Here is a 27109-nt window from a genome sequence, read left to right on the forward strand (position 1 = left end):
GAGCTACTTTCCAGAATTGGACCCTAAAACAGGTTCCAATTTTCCTTGCCTGTCCTAATGATGGAGCTGATACATACCTCTGAAACAATGAATCTATGCCTGTGACATGGTGCAAAACCTAAAAACCTTGCACTAATTGTCATGATATTCAACGTGATGCAAAAACTCGACAATTTCACACTCCTCTGTAAAGTTCACTAGCAAAGGTATGGTCAGTGAATGGTACAGGAAAAGGAATTTTGTTGTACAGCAAATAAAATTATTATGAACATTCCCTTCATGTATTTATTGTAAGAACATATTACAATGTAAACGTGACCAGACGTTTTTCCACTCATCCACCACCAACTGTGAACTCTGGAAAACTGGCAATATGCAATTTTAACATCTTTAAATCGTTAATAATTTTAGCATAATAATAATAGTAATAATAATGATAATAATAATAATATTAATTTTTGAAGTTGCAGGCTTTTATACTCAGTTTGTATGTACATATACATAGACACGCATATACACACGTGTATATAAATGAACAGGAATATTCAGTGAAAACTATTCTTAATACGTCCACTTATGAAATGTGAAATGGGAAAGTTGTTATTTCAAAGAGTTGTTCAAGATTCTATGCCTAACTTTGTTACTTCAATTTTTATTCCATTGCCGATAATTAAAAGTATGAAGGACTTGAAGAATTTTTGTTAAAGGAAACTTACAATTGAACCAAACTAGTACAGAATGCAATATACAAACACTTAAGCAGTTTTTGCTCTTATTGCAGCTCTCTTTCCTGTCACGGCCTGAAACAAACGAATAACCACATGATTAATTTATTATAAGGCAGAATAAGATTGTGATTAAAAAAAAGTTCCAGACTGATTACAATATGGATCTGTTACAGTAAGTATTGTCCCTACTTGTTAGGTAGAAACAAGTTTGCTTAGTCATTTTCCATTAGATCAAGAAGATAATATAAGGAATTATAGAGCTGTCCATTTAATATTTATTTTTATAAGATTTTATATAAAGTAAAAAAAGGTGCAGTGTTCCATGTGAATCTGGAAAGCATCTTATTATTCTAAATATCATGATATAGCTTAGTGGTCTATGGGCTTCATTGACATTTTTAATGCAGCTTGCACTATCTCAAAGATTGAAGACTCCTGATATAGAGTATTACAGCACTTCACAATTAAGATGCATCTTTGATGTATGAGACTTTTGTATGTGGTATATTACATTTTTTCTGTAATGCTGTGTTTTGTTTCAATATTTCATCTTTGGAAGAAACAGCACTAAATGTTTTAAGAGATTCATTACATATAGTAAATTATCATTTGTACAATAAATGAATAATAAAAAATAACCTGGTTAGAGATAGCTGCTCTTTTAATTTATAGCCACCTTCATTAAATATATATTATATAAATAATAAAAATTAATATTCAGAGAAAGAAAAAATCTTTAATTAAATTGTCTTTTTATGATTAATCAGTAGGCTGAACCTTTTCATGGTTACCCTTTAAAAAAGGGCAGCTACCCAACATTTTGGGCTCTCTCTCTCTGGGGGGGGGGGGGGGGAGGAAGGACTCCTATGCCTATCCCCATGGCAACATGTTTAACACAGAAAAATCGTATTGAAGTGTGTTAAATCTGACATCCAATATTGAGCAAGAATGAGAGAGAAATCTAATTTTAGTTATGGTTGGTTATGAAGATAAGCAATGATCTCATCGAGAGGCAACTAAATTATTTAATATCACCAGAATTGCAATCCAAATCCACATGCAATTGGAATCATAAGGAAATTTACTGAAACTTGAAGTGTAAAGAATTTGCCAAAGTCAGGTCATCCAAAAAGTATAACTGATAAGAATACTTCATTGGAAGTTCTTCTCCATGTGTAAGAAAATCCATAAGTTTAGACTACTAATTTGGCATTACAAACCAAAATCAGTCAAAGCTCCGTCATGAAAATTCTTAAAAACGTCAACCACCATTCTCATAAAGTACAACTTTTGCAGGAACTTTCAGAGAATGATCCTGACAGAAGAATGCAGAATTGAGAATTAATGATGGAGTATTCAACAATCCAAATTTTCTCAGAAAATCGTATTCTCTGCTGAAACTGAATGGACTTGTCGACAGATGCAATTTCCAATACTGGTCAGATTTAAATCCACAATGGATGGAGGAGAACCATATGCAGGATCCACAAAAACTATTGTTGGGGAACATATCACAGGTTCATTCTTCTGTAGAGAAACGTTAAACGCAAACACATACTTGGATTTGCTTCAAAATCATACTGGACCAGCTATCATCACTTTGTTTCCAAATCCTAAGACTACCCGAAGATGTATTTTCCACCAAAATGGAACTCCGTCCCACTATGGATAGAATGTTTTTCCACAACAATGGACAGGTAGGCAAAGTTACATAGAGTGGGTGGCAAAATTTCTCAACTTGTCACTTTGGACTTCTTTTGTAGGGCCATTTGAAGTCAGTTGTATATTAAGAAAGACTAAACTTAGAAGATCTTGAGTAATAAATACTGGAAGCAGTGCAAGACATTCCTTAAACAGTTCCTATGATTGACTGGCGCACTGTCAAGCAGCTGAGGCCTTATCACTTTGAACACAGAATTTAGGCTTTTTGGTATCACATCAAAATTAAGTTAATTTGATTTCAGGTACCGGTATGTCCTTTTTTCTTATAATGAAAAAGCATACACAATCTTGTTTTTGTTGTGTAGTGACTTTAACTCTTCAGTGCGAATACTTTTTGAAGAGCTCTTAAAAGAGCATTATTCGAAAATATAAAAATATATTGGCAGTTCCATTTAAAATAAAGATATTAGCATCACTTCTGGTTTAACCAGAAGCAACAAAAGATATCACTTTTGAGTTTCCAGTATATAGTCACCCCCACACACCAAGTTTCATGTTAATAAACTACATGCTTCAAAAGTTATTTAAAAGATGCATGACATAAAACTAATCCTGCATATGATTCAAGTGTTAAAACTGTGAATTTCTGGACATGTAAACAAGAAATTTGTTCAAAATATTTATAGTCGATGGTATGTTTTTTCTTGTAACACTATTTGTGTAAACTGTCATATTTTCACTTCAGAATATTTGTGATGAAAGAGTGTAAGGAAGTGGAGAAGGAGAAGGATGAGGAAGTGCCAAAGTAGACAGAGTGACAAATCATAAGCACTGAAGTATGAAATATGCACAAGACAATTACCTGGAAACCAGACTTGATGCTAGCAACAGAACACCGTGACCCACATGTTTCACATTGCAGGAAGAAAAGGCGGGTGTCCTTTTGCAGAATTGTGTCAGGGGATCGACACGTGTGACATGTTACATACTCCTTAATATACCGCCTTAAAACGTTTTCAATCTGCTTCTGCTGGAATCTGCCCTTGATGATCAGCTGATTATTACCATCCACAGAGCCACTTGTACCCAGCTCAGCCAGCAAGAAATCCAATAAATGTTTCGGTTGCCTATGTAACCTATTTGTTTAAAAACACAATGCAAATTAATCATACATAATTTCTCTTAGCTTTACGCAGTAATATTAATGTTTTATAGTACTCTTTGGGACAATTACTGTTCCACTTCCAAATGAAAATAATAGTCTTACCTAACTTTTTATACTTCACTTGTTACTGTGAGTGACACAAACATCTCAGTTTATGGTCTAATTTGTATACCTGTAGCTTGGTGTAAAAGATTTACATTATAATGAACCACTGAATTTTGCATTTCAAAAATAAGCAGCATGTAATATATTAGTCCAGATCACATGTAACAGAATGCTCAGCCTTATAGGCTTTGACAGCAACAACTTTGATCAATTTCACTATGCTGCCATCTAGCTACTGCATAAGAATTCACATAATTATAACTCATTTGAATTGTATAAAGCAACTGTACTTCCATCTAGTGGTTGTTTTCTTCCACGTGTTACAATTTTTAACATAGGGATGGCCAATCTGTTATATACAGTATGTGATCAGGGATACTAGTTAATTATTTTACCAAAGTTTGTGTCAAATGAATTATCTAAATGCTCATTCAAATTGTCTAAATGTTAGTGTGAGGAACACAGGATCAGTGAAGAATTATCTAAATGTTACTTTGAGAACCTGAGCCTATATGACTTGTATAAATATCAATATTGGGCTATGTACATTCTTGGATATGAAAGGCAATTTTAGTGGGATTTCACCGGACCTTGCACCTAGATGGCTGAATCAACAGATGGCAGCACATACTGTAACTGATTCACAATATCGACAAAGAAAGTCATTTGGACTAAAAAAAAATCAGAGTGATAAGAGACAATGAGCCAGTTTGAGGTTGCAGTTTGGGCACCTTCTTAAAAAAAAGGGGTTAAGGGACTACATCCAGACTGAAATTACATAACATATTTCAATAAGTACAGTGAGATTATCTGTTCGTGTGCCAGTTTTTATACTAATTTCTGACTGTAACTACACTACAGTTTGTCACCAAATGGTGTTTGACAAAGCCAGTTATAGAGGAACTTATATCATAGGTTTCTATTTAAGAAATCTTATTTCATTTACAGCAAATGTTGATAATCTTTTTTGGCAAGCACATACTCATCTTCAACTGATAGCAAAATCCAATGAAAAAATTTAATCTACTGCTTCTATCCCTAGGAATAAGCTGGTGTATTGAAATTATTTTTATGGTTTTAATTGAAGCAATTTTGCAGCATGTCGTGCTGACTATTTAAACATTCCAGTCTCTTGCACAAAATGTTTAAGTGATTCTGTTGGTGTATTCTAATTGTTCACCTATCTCGTCTAGCCTCTGCTCTGTTAAAACCTGGCATTTCATGTTTCAAGTAATGTTCCCGACTCAAAATTTTTACAAGCCTTCGAACAGTTTCCCTACTTGGAACATTAACAGGAAATTCACCTCAAAATAATCTTATTGTCCTACCAATTGTCACAGTTTTAACAAACGTATTGTACAAAAATACTGTTATTGTAAAGAATGTTTAATTTGCGGCAATACACTACTGAATTCTTCACACTGTAAAGAAACATTACTTAATATCTCATAAGATAAAACCACTAACATTATGCAACTGTAAACTTATTCACTCAATGCAGAATTGAATGAATAGGCCTATTGCTGAACGGGGAAGGTACTCAAATGACCATATGCTGACCTTGCCGGCTGGCAACACATTCACACATGATAAAAGATGGTGGGGAAAGCTGATTCACATATGAATAATCTCACTTTAGTGACTAGGAATTAAGAAGAGGTTAATAACATATATAACTGCATAAATGTAGTAACTGTTCTGTTTAGTAAGTCAGATGAAGAGCTGCTCATGACCAGTATCATGAGATACTTATCTACCAATTCACAAGGCTCTAAAACCTTTACCAGATTAATGTCACACAATTCTGAATATTTGTTATGTACAGTTGGAGAAAGAATATCTAAGAAAGTTGCAAACTTTATTTCAGCAATTACATAAGGTGAAATATAAGTCTGCTGCTTTATTTATGACAAGTTGGTAATGAACCGTGGCAGAATACGGTAGTTTGAAATTGCACAGATAATGGAGAGAATAATATGATATGTTAACTTTGTATAGTGTGTGTTTATGATATAAATATTTCAGAAAATAATTCTTGTAGGCTATATACTTAATTTTTCAAGATCCTTGTTGCCAAAATATTTGTAGGAGCCCTAGGCATAACAAATTGCTGTAACTTTTTCGTAACATATTATCTCAGTTTGGACCTGACTAAGGGACACAAGATCAGTTATGACTTATATATGTATTAGTGTAGGGGAAACCTGATTAGCTATGAATAGTTATATCAGTGGAAGAAAACCTACCCAATAGGTGCTTTAATTATCACAAAGAATTTACTTAGTTCCTTTAACCAGAAATTGTTAGCTAACTGAACTGCATGAAGGTCTCCAATGGCCTTACTTGGGTTTAAACCCATGTTAATGAGATTTCATGACAACATAACTACAAATTTAATTTTAAAAGAATTACAGTGATATAATTGTAATATGATGACGGTAATTGATCAGGTCATAAAGAGTTGTTGGAGACTTACGTCTTGCATATTTCTGTGAAGTTTGCAAAGGATGTTTTTTTTGTTCCAATACGAACAACTTGTGGTGGCCTCATGACGAACTTCTGCTTTTTACCTGCCACCATATCTGGGTTCTTATCTCGCATGATGTCGAACACTCGAGTTAACAGTTCATCATATGTATAATCCCGATCTTGTCCAAACCATGCTGTTTGGCTGTCTTCCACTGCAAAAGTGTACATATAGTTACTGTACATAGAGGAAAGAGTCAAACAAATCTACACTGGTTCTTGAATGTCTACTGTAATTCACAGCATTAGCAAACCAGAATTCAATGACTAAGTGTTAAGGCACTAAGGCAATGAAGCAGCAACATCTATTATTGGGCCAAATCCTACTTTTGGTATACCTAAGAATTCTGCAATGCGAGCAATTAAGATGGATTAACAAGCAATTTACCTTCATCACAGCCACAGGTCTGATGGAGGATTAAATAGGGATTAGCACAATAGATGTCAAGTCGTGGTGCCTGGTCGGTTGTATAGACCATTTGATAGCTCGTGAAACCTATCTGCGAGTCAGAAGAAGAAGAAAGTGGACTGAGAAGCTTCCCTCCCTCACTATGCTTCTACTTGTAGCAGGCAAGCTCACTTACCCCCACCATAAGGTTCTTACTATATGCTACGGTGTACGCAAGAATTTGGTTTCACAAGATAACAAATGACCTATACTAACCTTTTCCGTGAATACAATACAAATACAACGAACTACAAATAAATAGAAAAGATATCTGCAATGCTACTCGTCAAAGAACTATGAGAGCACAAACATAATTATGTACCATATTGGAATTACTTCGACAAAATAAATTAAGACAAACACAATAAAGCGATAGATTGCAGTGCATTCAGAGATAAGGTGTGGGTCACTTTTAATTAACAATTTAAAAATTCACGTATGCACACGCCTATGTAAACACATTCCTAAATAAACTATATCTATGCTGGATCCTGGTATGTGTTAGTTACTATCTATGATCAATGTTTGTAATTGCATTAGGAGCATGATAGCTAATATGATATTTAGGTCTTCATTAAAAAGTATGGACTCCCAAGTTTTATTCATCAAGAACAGGGAGAAACTAGTGGGCTATTCAAATTGTTTTAGAAACAAATGCTTTTATCTGTGATAAATGTATGTTACAGAACGTTTTACCTTTTATTCTATTAGTAGCAGAACTTAAATATAAATAAGAAAGATTGCCAAATGTCATGAATATGTCTTTGTATCTTGATACCCATGTACAGTATTAAAATTTCTTTAACAATGAAGTTAAATATTCTGATTTGCCACATCGGCAAGTAGAAAACATAAAATTGCATTATCGTGCCTATATTATTGTTGACAGCAAATTTGAGTTTAGTGAGCACAAAAAAAAAAAGTCTATCAACACTTGCGCTAACATCCACACCAATCATATTGCAGCATCCTCGTGATAACTGTCAAAATCTTAGTATGTGCAAAGTAGATGTTTTTGATTGTCTAGTCTTTTAATCTCGGCTTTCATTCGTTACACCATCCCAATATTATATGTTTGCAGAGTCAGCAGTGCATTTAATTATGGAGTGATTTGTTGATTGGCACAGAATTGTCCACAATGATCCGCAGACAACAGTGTACTGTCTGCATGTTGTCAGATAACAAGAAAAAAATATAACTACTGTAATGTGTTCCAATGTCTGCGTTTTTTCTTTATTCCATTTTTTAGATTTTCCACACTCTAAATCTTGCTTTAAGCACGAGAGTGCTAAAAATAACAAAATAAGCTTCATATGCACTAAAAGCTGAAAAATGCATTAACTCATATATCAATCAATCAATCAATCAATCAATCAATCAATCAATCAATCAATCAATCAATCAATCAATCAATCAATCAATCAATCAATCTTAATGTATCCAGCTGTTTGCTGACAACATAAGGTCCACTATAGTCTGTTCAGTAAAATCTGTCCCCTAGTTATGACTGACTGAGTGGCCGAAGTGAAGAATGACTTTGGCAGCAACATCACATTTTCTCATTTCATGGCTCTGACACTTATTGTCAGATGTGGATCACGTCCTCTTTCTGTTCAAGCTTCTTGCCTGCCAATACTAAAGCAATTTCAACACTACTACAAGACATGTATTAGCAACATTCTACAATGACAACTTTCAATGGCACATTCTTCTATCAGATCACTAAAAAACCAAAATGCTAACAATGTTTCAGAGTTTTTTTTTTTTTTTTTTTTTTTTTTTTTGTTAGTGCACTACTAAGGAATTAAATATATTCTATCACAATTAGGATTTTGGGTACTCCAGCTTGTCCTGGAACTTGATACTTAAAATCTTTCGGAACTATGCACAGGTTCCATCATCAGGGCAGATAAGTAAAGGCAGAGGCAATGTGTGACTCCTCTGGTCAGTGTCTGCCCTGATGATGGAACATGTATGTAGTTCCAAAACATTGGAAATGTCAAGTTCCAGGACATGAAGGAATATACAAAAGCCTAATTCTGATCACAGTCACCATGAAAGCCTAAAAACGCATATAAATATATTGTAGTTTATCACTGTGCATGCATTTTATAATATCATATATTCCAGTTTTATGATAAATGAAAATATCTTACCAGGTTCTGGCTTCCTTTCAATCTCAGTGAGGCATGTTTGGAAAACAAGACATTAATTTCAAAATGTTTATATCAACACAAAACTTCATTATGAGATATATAACATGTAAAAAAACTTATGAAATGTATTACCATTTTCTTTGTCTTCGGCCTTCTTCTTTTCATCTTCAGCAATAAATTCATCTAAATCTTTCTTTTTTGTCTTTTTTTTCTTTTTCGTCTTGGAGAAGTCCATATCAAGATCAAAGCTATCCTGAAATAACAAAAATCAAAATTATTCCCATACAAAGTTGGGGCTTTATTCATCAAGCCATATAGATGTTGCACAGAAAAACATTACGTTCAGAAGTAATTCAGAATTGTTACACTTTACTGTTATCTCAATTACAGTATCACTACCATCTTTCCCATTGTCTCTATGACCAATATATTTTTTAATGGAAGTTATGCAATAAATTATCCTAAGTGTTATAGGTAACAGTTAAATTGCAATATCCTAATGCAATAATTTGGTTTATACACTCTTTGAGCAAGATATTTATACAATTTTGTCTAGTCTGTCAAATGCATGTGACATTGAAACTTGCCATTATTTAAAGTAAGTTTAGTAACATAATATTTCAACTCAAAAATAATACTACCAACATTTTAACGCAAATTGACTTATTTCCTAACTTACAAAATTCAATGATGTACTTCAAATTCAGTGTTTATTCATTTAGCTATGATGCCTACATTTGATCACTCCAATGGACTAATCACATAAGCATAACAACACATAGACAGTAAACACTTCAAAAACATTTCAAATTTGGTGTTTGAAGGCTTATGAGAATAGAATCAGTTGAAGGAAGGGTACATAATTAATTAGCATGAGACCCTGGAATACGAGGTTGGAGAAATTCATAAAATGCTGTATTGACATTAATTTTGATTGTAATAATAAATGAATATAAGAAATTTAATGAAGGAGACAATTTTCATATTGCACCTAAACCTAATAATTAGTGGACATTCTAGCAAGGAAAGGAACAAAAATTCAAGAAACAACTATCCTAAAATTATCCTTGCATTACAATTTTGCTAATTAAACAGAATTAATTACCGGTATCACTGCATTACAACCTTATTAATTAATGGGAATTCTGGACTAGAATTTATCGAACTACATCGAACAAAGTGAAATCAAAATTTGACTTTCTGGCAGTTCATATATGTTGTTGTTTTCTAATGCCAGGCGTTTGACAATAAAGCCATTTGACCTCTTGCACTCCAATATTTTTCAAAGATATTATCATGACCAGCCACTGAAGCACAGATTTTGAGGTGTTCCGAATCCATTTCTTGGTTTGAGTTGCACAATGGACAGTTAGGGGACTGATATATTCCAATTCTATGCAGGTGTTTGGCCAAACAATCATGGCCTGTTGCCAATCTAAATGCAGCTACAGACGATTTTCGTGGTAAATCGGGAATTAACTGTGGATTTTGATGCAGAGAGTTCCATTTTTTCCCATGGGATTGTGTTATCAAATTTTGTTTGTTAAGTCTAAGTATGTAGATTTAATAAATCTTTTCACAGAGTAATACGTAGATTTAGTAACAGGTCTGTAAGTAGCAGTGCTGACCTTCTTTGCTAATGCATCCGCATTCTCGTTTCCCAGGATTCCACAATGGGATGGTATCCATCGGAATACAATTCTTTTATTGAGTGATATTAATTGAGAGAGCATTTTAGTTATTTCTGCTGTTTGAGATGAAGGTGTGTGTTTAGAGACTATTGATAGAATAGCTGCTTTGGAGTCTGACAATATAACTGCATTTTTAAATTTACTGATGTGGCATAGAAGATTCCTGAGACTTTCACTTATTGCAATGATTTCTTCATCAAAATTTGTTGTTCCATATCCAAGAGATCTATAAAGTGAGAAGAGACAGCATGTAACACCTGCACCGGCACCTTGTTCTCTGGAGATCAAGGATCCGTCAGTGTATAAATGAAGCCAGTTTTGTGGAGGGTATCTAATATTAATTGTCTCTAAAGACAATTGTTTTAGTATTTCAGTGTTTACTTCTGATTTCAGTATTTCTTCTGTTAAATTTAGATTATATTCCATATTTAAGAGTTAAAGGGTTTGGTTTAATTTGTAAGTTTTCTTTTAAATTCGGGATATTGATTTTCTGTTTTAATTCTTGAACAATGGATATGAAACTTTTTTGAGTTTTCAATCTACAGAGAGGACTGTATGAATGCCAATTGTTTCCTGGTAATCTAATAAGTTTTTCATATTGAATCAGTGCTTTTTCTTGTATTGTCATTTTGATGCTGTTAATATTAGTGAGGAATCTCATAGAATCTATTGGAGTTGTTTTGATTCCACCTGTAATGAGTCTGAGAGCTTGGTTTTGAACATATTCTATTTCGTTTATGAAAGGTGAAGTAATTAAAATTTCTCCGCAGTATGTCAGCACTGGCTGTATAAACTTTTTGTATGTAGTGTTCAAAGTATTCCTAGAGCATCCCCATTTCTTTCCTGCTAGTCTTTTTAGAAGGGAGAATCTTTTACGAGCTTTTTCAGAAATGTATTTCAAATGGTTGCTCCATGTTAACTTACTATCGAAAATAACTCCAAGATATTTGGATTCATAAGTCCTAGGAAGGTGTTGGCCATTGTATTGGATATTGAATTCTCTTTCTTTTTTACCAAGTGAAAATATTTGGTAGTTACTTTTTCTTAAATTGAGTGTCATCAAATTTGATGTATTCCATTCATGTATTTGATTTAGAGCTTTAAAAGCAGAATTTTGAATCTTGTCTCTATGTCTGTAAGATCCGGAAGTCCACAAAACTATATCATCTGCAAATAGTGCTGTTTTCATGTTTGATTCCTCTAATAGGGAGGGTAAGTCATTTATATAAATATTGAATAAAGTTGTGCTGAGGACAGCGCCCTGAGGTAGACCTCGATATGTTTGTCTGTAACTAGAAAGTGAGTTATAGAATTTAGTGGCAATGAATCGTTGACTAAGGAATTCTGATATCCATCTGAACATATTGCTGGAGATACCTAATTTCTGGAGTTTTAGTAATAATTTATTTCTCCAAACAGAGTCATATGCTAACTGAAAGTCAATAAATATTGCCAAGGTATCTTCTTTCTTGTTAAAACTGTCTTTTATTTCTTGGCCGAGGCTTATGACTTGTTCATTGGTAGAGTGTAGTTGTCGAAAGCCGGTTTGTCTTGGTGATAAAAGATTTTGGGATTCTAAATACCAAGTTAATCTGTTGGAGATCATGGACTCCATGGTTTTTGCTATCATGCTTAATAGTGCTATTGGTCGATAACTATTAACATCATGAGCAGGTTTCCCCTTTTTGTGAATTGGTATAATGATTGCTTTTTTCCAAGCCGCAGGAAATTAGGTGTTCCATGATAAATTGAAAATGGATAAAAGTACAGACTTGGCTTTTTCCCCCAGATGTTTAAAAAATTCGGAATGAATGTTATCGGGGCCAGGAGATTTCTTAGTTTTTAAATTTTGTAAAGCTAGAGTTAATTCTTTGGAAGTAAAATTTTGATGAAATATTTCAGGTTTTGTACGAGTAATATTGTTTTTATTATTTTTATGTAATTCTCTTTTGATAAATTTGTCAGTTTTTTTTTGGTACTGGGATGTAATCTGTGTGTGTATATATATATATTACTAGTGTGCAAAGAACTCAGCGCAGAACATAACAGCATTGAAATGTTTTTAGAACAGGTAATCATAAATAATAGCCTAGGGAAACAGAAATGAAAACTTTGTTTCTCTGTTGTTTAGTCAACTGTCTGAAGACAGGTCTGAACCTCACAATTGATACCAAGATGGCACCACTTATGAGGCAACTAGACCAGGAGATAATGGGGTAGGCTGGCCAGTTCCTTTCCCCCTCCACTGCATACATCGTCGACTAGCTACATATTACACTAGTCAGACTTCAGATGCATACAAACAATTGTTCTTCCTCCGACATATATCTGCATTTCTCTATTATTATATAATGGGATGGAGAGTAATAAAAACTTTACAAGTATTTTGCTAAATAAATCACAATATGATAATGCTTCTGATTAAGGAAATTTTAACATTATTCTCGTTAAAGTTAAGGAAAGAGAGTATATGTATGATGTCTGAAATGGCAAAACTTTATTCAGGAACTTGCGTAAGTAAATAATATGGAAATGGACTTCCATATAGAAATATGCTAATTATAATAATAAGAGGAAGACTAGGATTGTGCTCTGTTGATAGTCATATAACAACTTCCTCCATTTGCTTAGATAACTCTTTCCGCAATCATAATCATAGAAGTAATTAAAACCACACACTGCTCAAAAAAGTGGAATGTGTAGTTGTGATTTACATTATTACTAAGAAGAGATATGTATAATTATTTGCTATTATTATTATTTAAGAGAAACGTAAGATCCTTAATAAAAATGATCAAATAATCTCTTTAGAATGATCTATTATGTGAAAAAATTATTAGATAACGAGTTGATAGTAGCAATTTGTTGTTTGTGTATTTTTACGTAAAGATTAATTTTTGTTCCTACAGAATTTATCTGTTATGGTAACAATAGTTATTAGAAGAGAGAAATTTCTTCTGGGGTCAGGGATCGAACCCAGGTTCTTGATTCTACGTACCAAGCACTGTAACCAATGAGCTATGCTGAAGTTCAATCCATAGCACTGGATCGAATCCCATTAATTCAGTGTTTTTCCCTTTGTGGCCTTACTCCATGTTCGACATATATATTGACATATTATATTAAGTCAACTGTCATTATACAAGGAGTGCACTCAATTGAGTGACTTTGGTGGCCAGGATTCCACAGTATATGCACTGTTGGGCTAAGAATCTACGTAAAGATTAATTTTTGGTCCTACAGAAATTATCTGGTAACAATAGTTATTAGAGGAGAAAAGCCACAAACACTAGAGGAGTGGGATTCGATCCGGTGCTGTGGATTTAACTTCGGAGAAGATCAGTGGTTGGAGCGCTTGGTATGTAGAACCAAGGACCCGAGTTCGATCCCTGGTGCTGGAGCGAATTTTTCTCCTCTAATAACAATAGTCTATTTTTGCTGATATAACATTTGGTAATCTTTATATTCGACAAGATATTGATTAAGTACCAAATTACCATAAGTAGACCTATGCTTGTGGTATATGCAAAACTCATTTCGTGACAAATTTGAAGAAAATAAATTCAGATTCTTTGAACTTCGAAGTCATTTACTATTATACATTTATGATTATTACTTCTATTCGTTGACAATAATACCTTATAATGGGTACGAATAACAAATTTTGTTAGGTATGCTGAAATAATATTCTTTCAAGTATCTTGCCCAATCACATTAATTCCGGGGTCATTGGTTGTAAATTGTATGAGATTTAATTCATATTGAAATTTCAGAGTTGTAGTTTCTAAATTATTATGTACTGTAATAGTTTCCTTTTTTTGTTGCTCTGTTGTTAAGGAATTTAATGGCACAGAAAATGAGAGTAACCCAAGAGATCTTATTTTTTTTAAATCAAAAAGTGACTGTTGGTCTGTGAAATAGTAAGTAATATAATGGAACACAGAGTTCTGAAGTGTTCAAGGTTGTACGTAGTTTCGCTCGCTTATCCACCCTCCTCATGTACTGTTCCCTTTAAAAGTTACGCTGCAAAAAATATTTTACCACAAGTGTTGCTCATACGCAGGTGAATTTATTTAACATAATTTTGTTTTTGACCACCTCTGTGGTGGAGGGGTCAGCATGCTCGTCTCTTACGCAAGGAAAATACCAGGAAATTCAGGCCACAACATCCCTGAATATCACCGGCCTCATTCACACCAAAAATCATATTCATAACAAATCAGTAATATATCTACAGACACCATGTAGTTCAAAACAATAGAACCAGTCTCAACAATAGTACACAATAGTCGGATTTTACCCAAAAGACTAACTCGCGATATAACGAAAGATGTTAAAGCGAATACGAGTAACAGTGAAAAAAAAAATCGTTTTGATGTTTAATATAATATGTTTAATGTATTTAATAGTTTTTACATATTATTCTTTTGTTTTTATTTTTATTTCCTACAATTTCAATTGTAAATTTCTCATGCTTTTGTTAAATACGTTATAATATTTAAATAACAATTGTGAACATGAGTGAGATTGAATTTAAATTTAATAGATAAATAGGCTAATTGCGTCTTAAAAAAACATGTAGGCCTATTACTTTGAATTTATATTAGTGGTATGATAGAAAATGATTTACATCCTAGACCATTGCTTCTATTCCATCTTCGCGTTCTGCTTCTTCTTCCTCGTCAGTATCCGCACTGCCATCTGATTCACTGCTGTCTGTAAGTGTTACTATAATGCTCTCGAGAACATTGTCTCGTAAGCCTTCTTTCAGGAAATCCTCTTCTTGCAAACGTTCAGCATGTTGCACGCATTTTCTCCAGTTGTCAACACTTACTTTGTCCAGTGCTTCGTGAAGTAGGCCTAATTGTTCAAAGTTTGATAACCGGAAATAAGTATTTTCATTAGCTACTTCTTTTTTCACTTGTGCCCATATTAACTCTGCCGGATTATATTGGCAATGGTAGGGTGGAAGTCTTATTACTTCATGCCCCAGCTCTGCAGATATTTTATCCAATTCGTATGTTCTGTACTTCTGCTTATGAAGTCGTACAAGAGCCAATAATTCATTCCTGGTTTTAGAATTGTCATGAGGAATGAATTTCTCCTCGAGCCACTTTTCTATTTCAGCTTTCCTAGTGTTTGAGGAAGGGGTTTTTCTGCAAGCACAGAATGATAACTTGCGTTATCCTTCACTATTACGCATTCTTCCTCCAAACTGTGCAACATGTTAACATACTACTGTTTGAAAACATCGTACATCATTTCACTGTGGTAGTCGTCGTTGTTTGATCCGGATCTAAATACCAGTTTGGCACCAGAAATGAAACCGAATTTAGCAGATCCCGCATGGCAAACAATAAGACGACCTCCTTTACCCAGAGGAACTTTTAAACCACCACAATGATTTTTATCTTGCCAAATGAATGATTTTGTGTGGTTCTGATTAACCCACGTTTCATCTAGATAAACGATAGGTCTTGTCTCTTTATTCACTCTTAAAGAGTGCATCTTTCTTAAAAATGCAATCCTAGCTGCAATAATGTCTGATCTCTCCATCAAGAATTTATGACCGTTGTTACATTTCTTGAATGAGAAACCAAGAGATCTTAACAATCTTCGAGTACTCTCCCGAACCACTGTAACCAATTTTGTCTCTTAATGCCTCTGAAATCTTAGCACACGTCGGGAACTGTCCAGCATCGTAAAATTCGTGCACTGTTCGACTAAAATGTCCTTATAAAAATCATCCATACCAGTCACTGGCTTTTTATTGGAAGTTTTCTTCTTCTGGGGAGAACGAAAATATGGGCATGGTTCATCTTCTTCTAGGGATGTGTTTTACTAAAAATGGAAGAAATAGCAGGCGACTCACTGGTAGAAAGATCTTTGAAGTATTTGTAAACGTTAAAAATAATCTTTTTTGTCTGGCTGCGTATATTTCGACTGTGAGGCATACTTGAAGTATGTACACATAAAACACAGAATAGGACAATGTAAGTTTAGACATGGCACTTAACTGTGTACGTATGTACATAAAACACAGACAAGCACAATGTAAGTTTAGATAGGCACTTATTATTTACATATGTAACAAGGAAGAGCACTGCACAAGCTTAGACAAGACACTGAATTTCGGCTTTTTCTTTACAGTGTAGGAAGCTCAGATTTTTACAGTAGAACGGTCCCCAACCCCTCGCGGTGACAGGAGGGTGAGTAAGATAGCAGTGAAAAGAGGGAAAAGTGAGTGACCTTGGCAACCATAAATGCTTGTGGAGACTATAGCTGTCTTTATAACAGTGCACCTTAAAATATCCTATGTTTAGTCAGAAGTCTATATGTCTAACATTACTTTACATAATACTCGAAACAAAGCCATAACATTTCAATGGGCAGCACATTTACATTATTGTTACAATTCTTTTACCTCTACTAATGCTTCATCTTGATTACCATCTACCTCCATGTTCACATCTTCCTTTGACTTATTGCTGGAGTCTGGAAGAGCTCCGTCTAATTCCTCCATATTGAAAGGCTTCTTTTTCTTCTTCTTTTTCTTACCGAAGTTCTCAAGATCTAAATTTCCATCTAAAAAGAGACATTAATTCTCAATCAAGATTTCACCCAAACACCATATCGAGCAATATTATTGCTGTCACTTGAATTAAATTAATGGCAATTATGAATCAATTGTGACCTACAAGTGATCCTTATGATAAACAGAGATAAAAATTTTTGGTAATTGGTAATTATGTACGTTTTAATAATATTCTCAATAAATTAAATAGATGGTGTTGTGTGTTGAAAATCATAATATCCCATTACTTTCGCAATAATTTTCTGATTAGTGTACATTTTTAAATTGTAGCTGTAAACTGTTAACAGATATTAATTATATTTATAACTCTAATTACAGCAGCATAAGACAATACTCCTGTTTTTAAAAGAACTTTTCAATAAATAAAATTGCAATAGATATTGCAACAGGGCAATAAATAACTCCTAATTTATAAAGGAGTGATCATAGACTAGATCATGCAAATAAAAATAACATTCTGGTTGAATATATAATGGATACCAGTGCCTGCATTATCAAATTGCAACATATTATAGAATATTTTGAAATTTTCTTTATATTTGTCCTTATATCTGTTAGGCTACTAAGTTATATTTACAGAAAAATCTCTTACTATCAGCCTTTGATATGGGCATTCAATAACATTAAAGCTAAATTGTACTGAAAAGATTCCAATAATATTGTATGTAGGGCATTAGTAGTCGTAAGAGTACAAAAAAAAAAAAAGGTACTTTCTCTCTGAATATAATCTCCACTTAACAATGGTGATGTAGGACACAGTAAAACCAGGAAAAACCAGTTAGTAAACGAGCATTAGATGTCAATTACTATCAAGATTCTAATGAAGATTCGTGACATTGTGAATATGTTACAAAAAATCCCATTCACTGCTAAAATTACACTCTTCCTCGGAAATATGGCATATTCTAAAACATAAATGCTGTAAACCAGTTCAAAACTATGTCAAATACAGTATACATTTCAAAACCATTTTTGTTCATTTAAACAACTCATTATAAGCTAATAACAGAAACCTACCAAGTGGAGGGGCTTAATGGTAAAACACTGAACTTATATATGTGAGGTCCTCTGGTTTCAAATCCCAGAGCTGGCCAAATTGATAAGGGTTTTTAGTAGTTTCCTCTTTCACAAAATAACTAGGAATGTAGTTATTTACAATGAATGTACCAGATTGGTGTCCATTACCATGTCTGCTAACATGGTCAACAGAGGACATGAAGGTAAGCTGACTGGATGATAGATGGCAGCAATTCAATGTATCAAGAACAATGTATCACTCCAAATAGGCAGTTGACAGTCACAAATAGACCCTGCAGTTAAAGTAACTATAAATGAAAGCTAACATAAAAAAATAAAACATCTTTTGTCTTTGATGTAAAATATGCAACACAATTCCATGTCTATAAATGAAGTACTAGATTTAGATTCTTTTGTTCTGTCAGCCAAGTGTTAAAACAACATACTGAAGGTGACCATTTATGCGAGTACTACACAATGGACAGCTGAGTGATATTTTAACAACCAATTTTGTATGTTGAAGCTTATCTAAACTGGCTTGATGACACACATTTCTAGTTGCCATACTTGGAGTGAATGCTTTGTACCACCATGGGGTTTTCCCACTCTTAGTGTGTCTCTTGCTTACTACAGCCACGGCTTTTCTCATCTCTTTCAAATACTTTGTGTGTGCTGTCCTGCAGTGAGTCTCTAGCTATGTTCAGCCACGAGTTTTTCCCAACCTTTCGTAACCCTTCGTGTGCCCTCTGCTACCACACTCATACTGAGATTTTCCTCTTTCTTTGGTAATGTGGACATAACTAGAAATCTCAGTGTGTCGTCCAGGCATATTCAGCTTTTATTAGTGACCCAGCTGTGTTCGTTTTTATTGTCAGTCTTTTTCTTTAAACATTTAACCAGCCTCTGTAAAAGAAGGAACCAGCTCCACAATCTCTAAGCCACATAAGACTACTGTTTATCTCCATTTTGTTTCTATGACTACTTGCTCCCCATCCTCTCCCTCATCTCCCTTTGTTTGCCTGTTTTCTATTCCCCTCACAATTCCTTCCAATGAAACAGTGGTCATTAATCTATCAATCTCATCTTCCCCCTCCACCTTGCTCCTGTTTTCTATTCCCTTCACACTCCTTCCAATGAACCAGTGGCCATTAATCTATCAATAAACCATATTTAAAATCAAACTTCTTTTTCGTAATCAATTCCCATTTCTCCTAACCACTTTGAATACATCAGAGGGATGCACGGGTGAGCTCAACATCATGTGGATGAGAACGAAGGATCAATATTGCCTACAGGGATACCTTGGACAGGGCCATATTATGTCAACTATGGCACCTGTTCTACCTTCTACCATGCAGTGTGCCTCAGACTAGAGGACGAGCCTCAGCTCCAAGAGGGTCTCTCCTATAGCTGTGACTGGTGCAGTACAGAAAAGTAGAAGAGAAAAAAAAAGGAACTCGAATGCTCCAGATCTCATCCACAGTCGCTACTCGATCAAAATCCTGCAGCCACTGGTACTTCCTGAATTTTATGGTCTCAAGCACAAGGATCAGACAGTCTTTACTTCCAGCTGCCAAAAGTTACTCTCCCATTGTGCAGGTTGGCCCAGTCCAGCGGTCCTACCTCTCGCAGCAGCTGAGGGGACAAGCCAAGTAATAGCTCTAGTGCTCAGTAAGAATTCCTTTTTCCTGTGAGAAATTGGAGACAGGACTGAATTGCCACTTCAAGCCCAGCTGTAAGGGTATTTCTCCAGGCATCCCATTATGGGAGGCGAGAAAGTGAGGCTAGTGACCTGTTCATTACATAGAAGTTATCGCTATACCAAAGACATTTTTCCAAGTGGGATGCAAAGTCCTTTATTCCTGTGATAATCAAACTTGTCAGGTCACAACTTCAGCCATTCCTTTGATATTTTGCTCCAACATCAATGCTGGAACTATTACAGCAAATTGTTTCCCTTGAAAGAGATTTCAAAGCAACACACACAACTGCAGTGTTAAGTCGCATTTCTTTCCATCTCCGAATCTTCCAAGATATCTGCATTGCCCAGAGCAACACTATAGCCAGAGTGTATGTTACACCAGCAGAGATATGCCACCTCCAAGCATCATGCCCCACACTCTAGACCTGTGGCACAGATGGCCTTGTCATCAAAAGAAGAGAAAGCAGTCCCACAGATCAACATTCAGATGGAACTTCAAGCTTCAATCATAGTAGTCGACAGTACCATCCTCTGGAATTTAATCCATGCAGACTGAGTCTGGAAAACAGTACAATTTGCGTTCAGCCTAATATTCTTCACTTGGCTCAACACATCAGACAATGCAAGTGCATGGGAAGGCCAACTTAGAGGTCACTGTTGCGTGTGCAAACAGACCCATGCAATTTCTCATCACACCTTAGCTTTGTATTGAAGTGATCTTGGGTGTTCATAGTTACAAGACACTTTGACACAAAAAGATTACTCCTGGTCACAGGTGCAGCAGTACTGTGGATCAAAACTTCTATCAGAGAAGAGAACAAAATCGTGCACTGCTCTGCTACCATGTCTGCCAGGAACTAGCTACTAATCACTCTTGTCAGATTGGCATTAGATGATACCACTCTAGCAGAAGAGGGGTCCTCACTCTCATCTGCAATGATAAGGACTGCTGTGTGTAGATTCAATCAGCATGACACAGCTTCAATCAAACGAAATACACCTCATCCAACCTTCTGGCGAACTATCACAAGGATATCAAGAAAGACGACTCAGAGTCTGATAAATGCTCACTGCCAGACTACAAGGGATCTGAGACAGTACAGAGGATGACAGAACCTCAGCCAGGATACTTGCTGATGCCACCATTGTGTCAACAATATGCATTGTGATGAGAGAGGCTGTTGCACCCTACAGATGCTACTATGATGAAGTCAATGATGGGATTGTGAAGAGAAGTGAACTGCTGTGTGTGCACCACAAATGGAGATCAAATTAGATGTGATATGTGATGAACTGATGATGAATGTGAAGATTCACAAAATTTCGAATGTGTGTCATTTCTTGTCCTGAATGTTTATGTCTGAGTTTTCGTTCTGAGATTCCATAGAATTATTGTAAAACTTTCGAACCGAATTAAATGAATATCAATGTGAGCCAAGACCTCCTGAAAGACTAGAAACGCAATGAAGTAAACATAAACTGAGAATCTAGCTACATTTCATAGCTTCGTCGCTATTTTAATATCACTAATCACCACTGTAACCTGTTGTTTACATACCACCAGTGATCTAAGTGGGCAAAAGAGAAGATAATTGATGATATGGATTCCTAGTTGTCATGCTAGGAAAACGTGCTTTGGACCACCACGGGTTTTTCTCACCCTTAGCATGTTTCTTGTTTTGTATAGCCATGATTTTTACCCACCCTTTCGAAATCCTTTGTGTGCCCTAAACTGAGCAAATCATTCAACCCGAGTTTTTCCGTTTCTATTGTAATGTGCACACAACTAGAAGACTCAGTATATCCTCCATGCATTTCACTTTTTACTAGTGAACTGTATTCATTTTTACTTTACTTTACTTAACTTTACCCATTTTTTACATTCAAGCAGCCCCTATGAAAGAAGGGGCCAGCTCCATAGTGACATCTATTCCTTCTCCAGTACCGTACCAGGCTGGTCAGGGGAGATCAGCTCACAATCTCCAACCTGCATGCTCACAACAACCATTTATCTCCTTTTTGTTTCTATGATTGACTCTCCATCATCCCTCTCTTGGCCCTGTTTTCTATTACCTTAACAACTTTTTCCAATGAACTAGTGGTCCTTAATCTTAATCAGTAAATCTTATATAAAACCAAAAGAGATAATTTCAACTTTCCCCAACCAAGTCAAACAATATCGATTTCATTACACTGGTTATGAGCTATGAACATGGGAGAATTTTGTGAAATGGGAAGAGAGATAGGATAGATAGATAGATATATATATATATATATATATATATATATATATATATATAGAGAGAGAGAGAGAGAGAGAGAGAGAGAGAGAGGGAGGGTGGGAGGGATAGAGTAACAGATGCAGTAGGTAGCTCTTTTGTTTCATCAAACACAGATTATCATATATATATATATATATATATATATATATATATATATATATATATAGAGAGAGAGAGAGAGAGAGGGAGGGAGGGTGAGTGGAAGGGAGGGATGGAGTAACAGAGGCCAGTACGTAGCTTTTTTGTTTCATCAAACACAGATTATCATATATATACAGTAGGGCCTATATAGGCTAATTACTAGAGTTTCACTAAACATGGTTCCAGTTTGTGTTAAGTTTACAGCTGTGAATAAAGGCTTATGACTGAAGGTAATACACCAATTACGGAGATACTTTTGCTGATCTGATGGTCTTAAAAACCCTTTATAATTTATCACTGTCCAGCATAGTTCCAGTTTGTGTTAAGTTTACAGTTGTGAATAAAGGCTTATGACTGAAGGTAACACACCAATTATAGAGATACTTTTGCTGATCTGATGGTCTTAAAAAACCCTTTATAATTTATCACTGTCCAGAAGGATCTATATTCTCAGGTCATCTCTGTATCACGTGAAACATTGCAATAGAATTTAACAATCTTTCCATTAGAAATTAGTTTAGAGGATAACACTGCACATTGTCTTGAGAGTCTAGTTTAGTACTCAGGCCATAGAGTTAAGAAGGAAATTCAAGAAATCACGATAAGATATACCTACATGATTAGTCAACATAGGCGTTTAAAATGACATGTCAAGCTGTTATTGGTGTGAAATAAGTAGGAGGGAAAAATCTCAGTTACGAACATGACAGCAGGAATTGCCATACATCACATACAATATAATGGTGGCAGCCAGCACAAGTTGTAGCAGTTACGAAAGATACTAGACGAATTACTGGTGCATAAGGAGGTTAGTGGTATTGCATCAGGATACTAGAAATATAAACAAGTGGTTGCGAGACTTTTACCTTTTGTGAAATTGTCTAATTGCTCAAAGCGTTCAGTTGACATGAAATTATTTCCTAGGTCAGATATAAGCATACGTGTGGTACTGTTGTGCTGGAGATTGTCCTGATCATCATTTAAAATGACAAGGTATTCGAAAGAGTACTTGATTTAATTCATGCAATTTGACACTTGATATGTGTAATAGTCACAGATTCATAATATTCCTCAAAAGACATTGGCACTGCATACACACCCTCTACATCTGATGAAAAACCTATCCCACCCTATCACATTATAATGTAGTTAAGCTTAACCTAAGCTAATCTAATCTTTTGTCCAAGAGATAGCTATCAACTAACGAAACTAACCCTGTCACTCTACTTGGGGCTCAGCTAAAGCAAAATAACCTATGTTTTGTACAAGACATAGCTATGCCCTGACAAAACCCTCTAAACTTGTAACTAAACAAGGAATTAAACAAACCTAAATGTTTGGACAAGAGATAACTATCGTCTCACCAAACCTTCTAACCTGTCATTGAAATAGGAGCTATATTATTGTATTGTAAGATATTAGCTAAGCCAAGCTAGCTTATTGTTTGTACAAGACATAACTATCGCTACCTTGTTACTGAATTAGAGACTAAGCTATGCCAAGCTAACCTTATTATTTGTACAAGGGATATCTTCTGTGTACAACAGGGAATAATAACTCAAGTTGTTACATGGATTCTAAACATTTACTCCCATTAATCTGTAGTTCTGGACATGTTCCTCCATGAATAGATAGAGTGAGGGTATGTTCACAAGTGCTTCAAGTGCTACTTTTAGGATTCAACGCAAGGCACTGGTAATACACAAGCAAAGATGTCCAACATGCTTCAGTATGTTTGTTACTGGTGTTGTAGCTAACTGGTCCTAGTCCACCAGACTAGTGTGCCATAGAACAGGCTATATTATGTCAGTATAAAGTCGCAAAGTTGTCCTTGGAGACAATTCTCAATATTTATCTACTACAAGATGACACTGCCAGAAGATTATGTATGCTTTCTTTGTTGTATATGTTAATGTCTTCTCCATTTCAGTTCTCCCAATATAAATGTGCACTAGATATGCATTTATTTTCAACTTATGTTGTTGTGTAAATGAGTTCTTTACTATGTTCTTACAACTTACCATCGATTTCAGCTTCTTTAGTTTCATTTTCTCCTCTTGGAGGTTCTTGATTTTCCTTGTCTGTAGTCTGCTGATCAGTGTTCTCATTGCTGTCCGGCACTGTACCTTCTGCTAAAGCAGCATCAATATCAAATGTTGTCTTCTTTTTCTTTTTCTTCTTTTTCAATGTTGGATCGAAGATCTGAAAACAAATTCATTGGAGTAAAAGTTAGTAATTTACCGATTTTTAGAATCAGAAAATAAGCAAATGATTACTGCAGGTAGTGTATAGGGGAAATATTTGTGATCACAATAATGAGAAAAGGTATTGTCGTCAACAAGAACAATAATACAGTTGATGATGATGATAACATTAATAATAATAGTACCTCGGGACTAGGAGAGATGGCGGTGCACAACTTCTAATCACTAGATTGTGCACCAATATGCCTGGGTTAAATCCAAAATCTCTCTGCAGTGCATATGAAGAGAAGGCATATGTCACTATTGATAGTCATTCCTCCATCGGATGGGGACATTAAGCCTGGTGGCTCCCTTGGTGCTATTCGACAGGAGTAGGCACCAGGTTTCCCCTTCTCCCTTATTCTTGTCTTTATCACTCATTCCATACACTACACTTACACGAATACTTACACATACACTCACCCTAGTACACGACATCATGCATACACATCATGCATAGTATAGCCCGTCAAAGTGGTGTGCAACTAGAAAATGAGTCACAGTCCTGCCATCCATCCGCAATATGCGAAAACCGAATCATGTAAAGTGGGTAGGCATTGAATACATACATACATACATATTTTTATTAGGGGATATTTCACTACACAATGGTCTTTCTTAATCCCAAAACGATATTCTGCTGCCAAAGTTCTCTTCCTCACATAGATCCTATTCTTCCATGTTTCTTCGCACCCCATCCATTCATGATGATGATAATGAAAATAACGATGTTCTTCATGACTTCATGAATAATAAATAAACAGCAAGGTGAACATCCCAAAAGATTCAATTTCATCAGCAAAATTAATGAATTATTTTGTCTCTTTCATATTATGGTGGCTCAGTAGGAGTGCAGGTTTAAATCATGGTTAATCCACTCTCAATTTAGAACTTGTGCTGGTAAGTCCATGGTCAAGGCAACATGGGTTTTCAAATACTCCGGTTCCCCTTGTGCCATACCAACAATTCTCTATTATCACTCATTACGAGCCTATGGTACCTAGCGACACCTATGAGCATGCTTGTAGAGTTGGGGTGAATAACGACAAGTTAAAAAGCCCTGCCATCGAAGGAAAAAAATGAAAGCACATATATACGATATACAGATATACATACACACACAAATTCAAGAAATAATCTATCTTCATTGAATTCAAATAAAGTGGCCTGAAGCAAAGACTTTGGAAGCATCTTCGGTTTTCTATTATGTGCTCCAGGATATGCATTCCTTGTTGAGAATTACTCCACAGTGACGCAGTCTGTTAAATTAGTTTCCTTTTTTTCTTTCTTCTTTCAGAAAAGAGTCTTTTTATTCAACAACTTTTTTAGATTACGAAGGTTGTTCAGAATCTGTAAGATGATTATAGCGATGAGGTGAGTAGGGTAAGAGAGAGATATTGATGAAACTATGTTCCATATAACTTCTTCAATTTACAATACCGGTATTATCAAGACATTTGTCAGTAGACCTCTAATCCTAGTACATCAGCTGTCCGAATATTTAAAGTAATTACTTGGGTCTTATTAAATAATAATCTATTTGAAAATACCCTAAAAATTACTTTTGCATTCAGGCATATTATGACAGTTACAATGTTTAATTAGGCCTAAAAGAACAAGAGAAAAAGTAAAGAAAATTAAGAATGAATTTTATAATTAATTTCAAACAAAGAGGCCTATATAAATCTCAGCACATATTGACAGTCACTGTTAGGCCTATAATAAAATAATAAAACAAATCCGTTAGGCAAATCATATGGAGGACTGAGGCCTACCAGTCGATTGCTGACCTCACGTCCAATGCCTCAGCAAAGGTGAACGATCATCCAACAAGTAGGGGATAACGTATGGTAAGCACACCACCCAGCCGTTATATCTTGCATGAGAAACCCAATTTTACTATTCGTTGTAGCTTCCCAAACTCAACATGATGCCGGCTGAGTAGAGGTCCCAAACAATGACAGTTTATAATAATGACAAAAATAATCATGGTGTACTGTGTTACTATTGACAGCTGCTTCATAATGTTTACTCAGACTAACGTATGTGGTGCAAGAATATGAATAATTTTATGAGCCGAGAATTTGAACCAACTGAGAAGAAAATAAAAAAAGGTAAACGCAAGAATCTGATATGTAACGCAACTCCCTGAACATAAAAGACCATGTGGAGTAGAATGTAGGTAGTTTCTGCAATAGGTTAGGTGGCTAAAATGACAGTATGATGCAAGAATACGTAATGTAAGTAAATTTTGACAGACTATTTTCGTAAGGCGGGGCGGTTTTTTATTGCTATTTCCAAGATTGCAAAGAAATAAACTAAGTTCTAAGGAACAGTGCAAGCCAGTGTATTATTCTCTCCATTTGTCGAACTTACCGAGTCTTCTTCAGCCATTTTTAAACAGATAGATATTTAAACGATGAGAAATTTATTAGAGCGCTTTCTTCTATATCTGTATACGTTTAAACACTAAAATTCACGATCATCTGTTGAAATATATATACATATATGCTTCAATCACTATTGCATCAGCTTTCTATCGCCACATGTATGCCATACAATGTGAACATCGGAGCAGCTCAACCAATGGCAACGAAGAACGATTTTTATTGGTTAAATTTTATGGGAGCGTTTTGCCTGCCACCTTT

The 27109-nt window shown here is 35.1% G+C and overlaps 1 protein-coding gene across 2 annotated transcripts; it reads right to left on the reverse strand.

The window, feature by feature from the left end:
- Nucleotides 1-271: 271 nt before the first annotated feature.
- Nucleotides 272-27029, reverse strand: eIF2beta (eukaryotic translation initiation factor 2 subunit beta). 2 transcript variants are annotated; one of them, XM_069818318.1, is made up of 8 exons: nucleotides 26838-27029; nucleotides 24240-24420; nucleotides 16906-17066; nucleotides 8922-9043; nucleotides 8791-8822; nucleotides 6137-6341; nucleotides 3253-3526; nucleotides 272-800 (listed from the first exon to the last, which is right to left on the reverse strand). In XM_069818318.1, the coding sequence occupies exons 1-8, from the start codon at nucleotides 26853-26855 to the stop codon at nucleotides 756-758; spliced, it is 1038 nt and encodes a 345-aa protein (XP_069674419.1). In that variant the 5' UTR covers nucleotides 26856-27029; the 3' UTR covers nucleotides 272-755. The 2 variants fall into 2 exon arrangements, with proteins under 2 accessions (XP_069674419.1, XP_069674420.1); XM_069818319.1 differs by lacking the exon at nucleotides 8791-8822 and having other exon boundaries at nucleotides 8923-9043; nucleotides 26838-27027.
- Nucleotides 27030-27109: the final 80 nt, after the last annotated feature.

This window comes from Periplaneta americana, chromosome 2, assembly GCF_040183065.1.
Source record: "Periplaneta americana isolate PAMFEO1 chromosome 2, P.americana_PAMFEO1_priV1, whole genome shotgun sequence".
NCBI lineage: Eukaryota > Metazoa > Arthropoda > Insecta > Blattodea > Blattidae > Periplaneta > Periplaneta americana.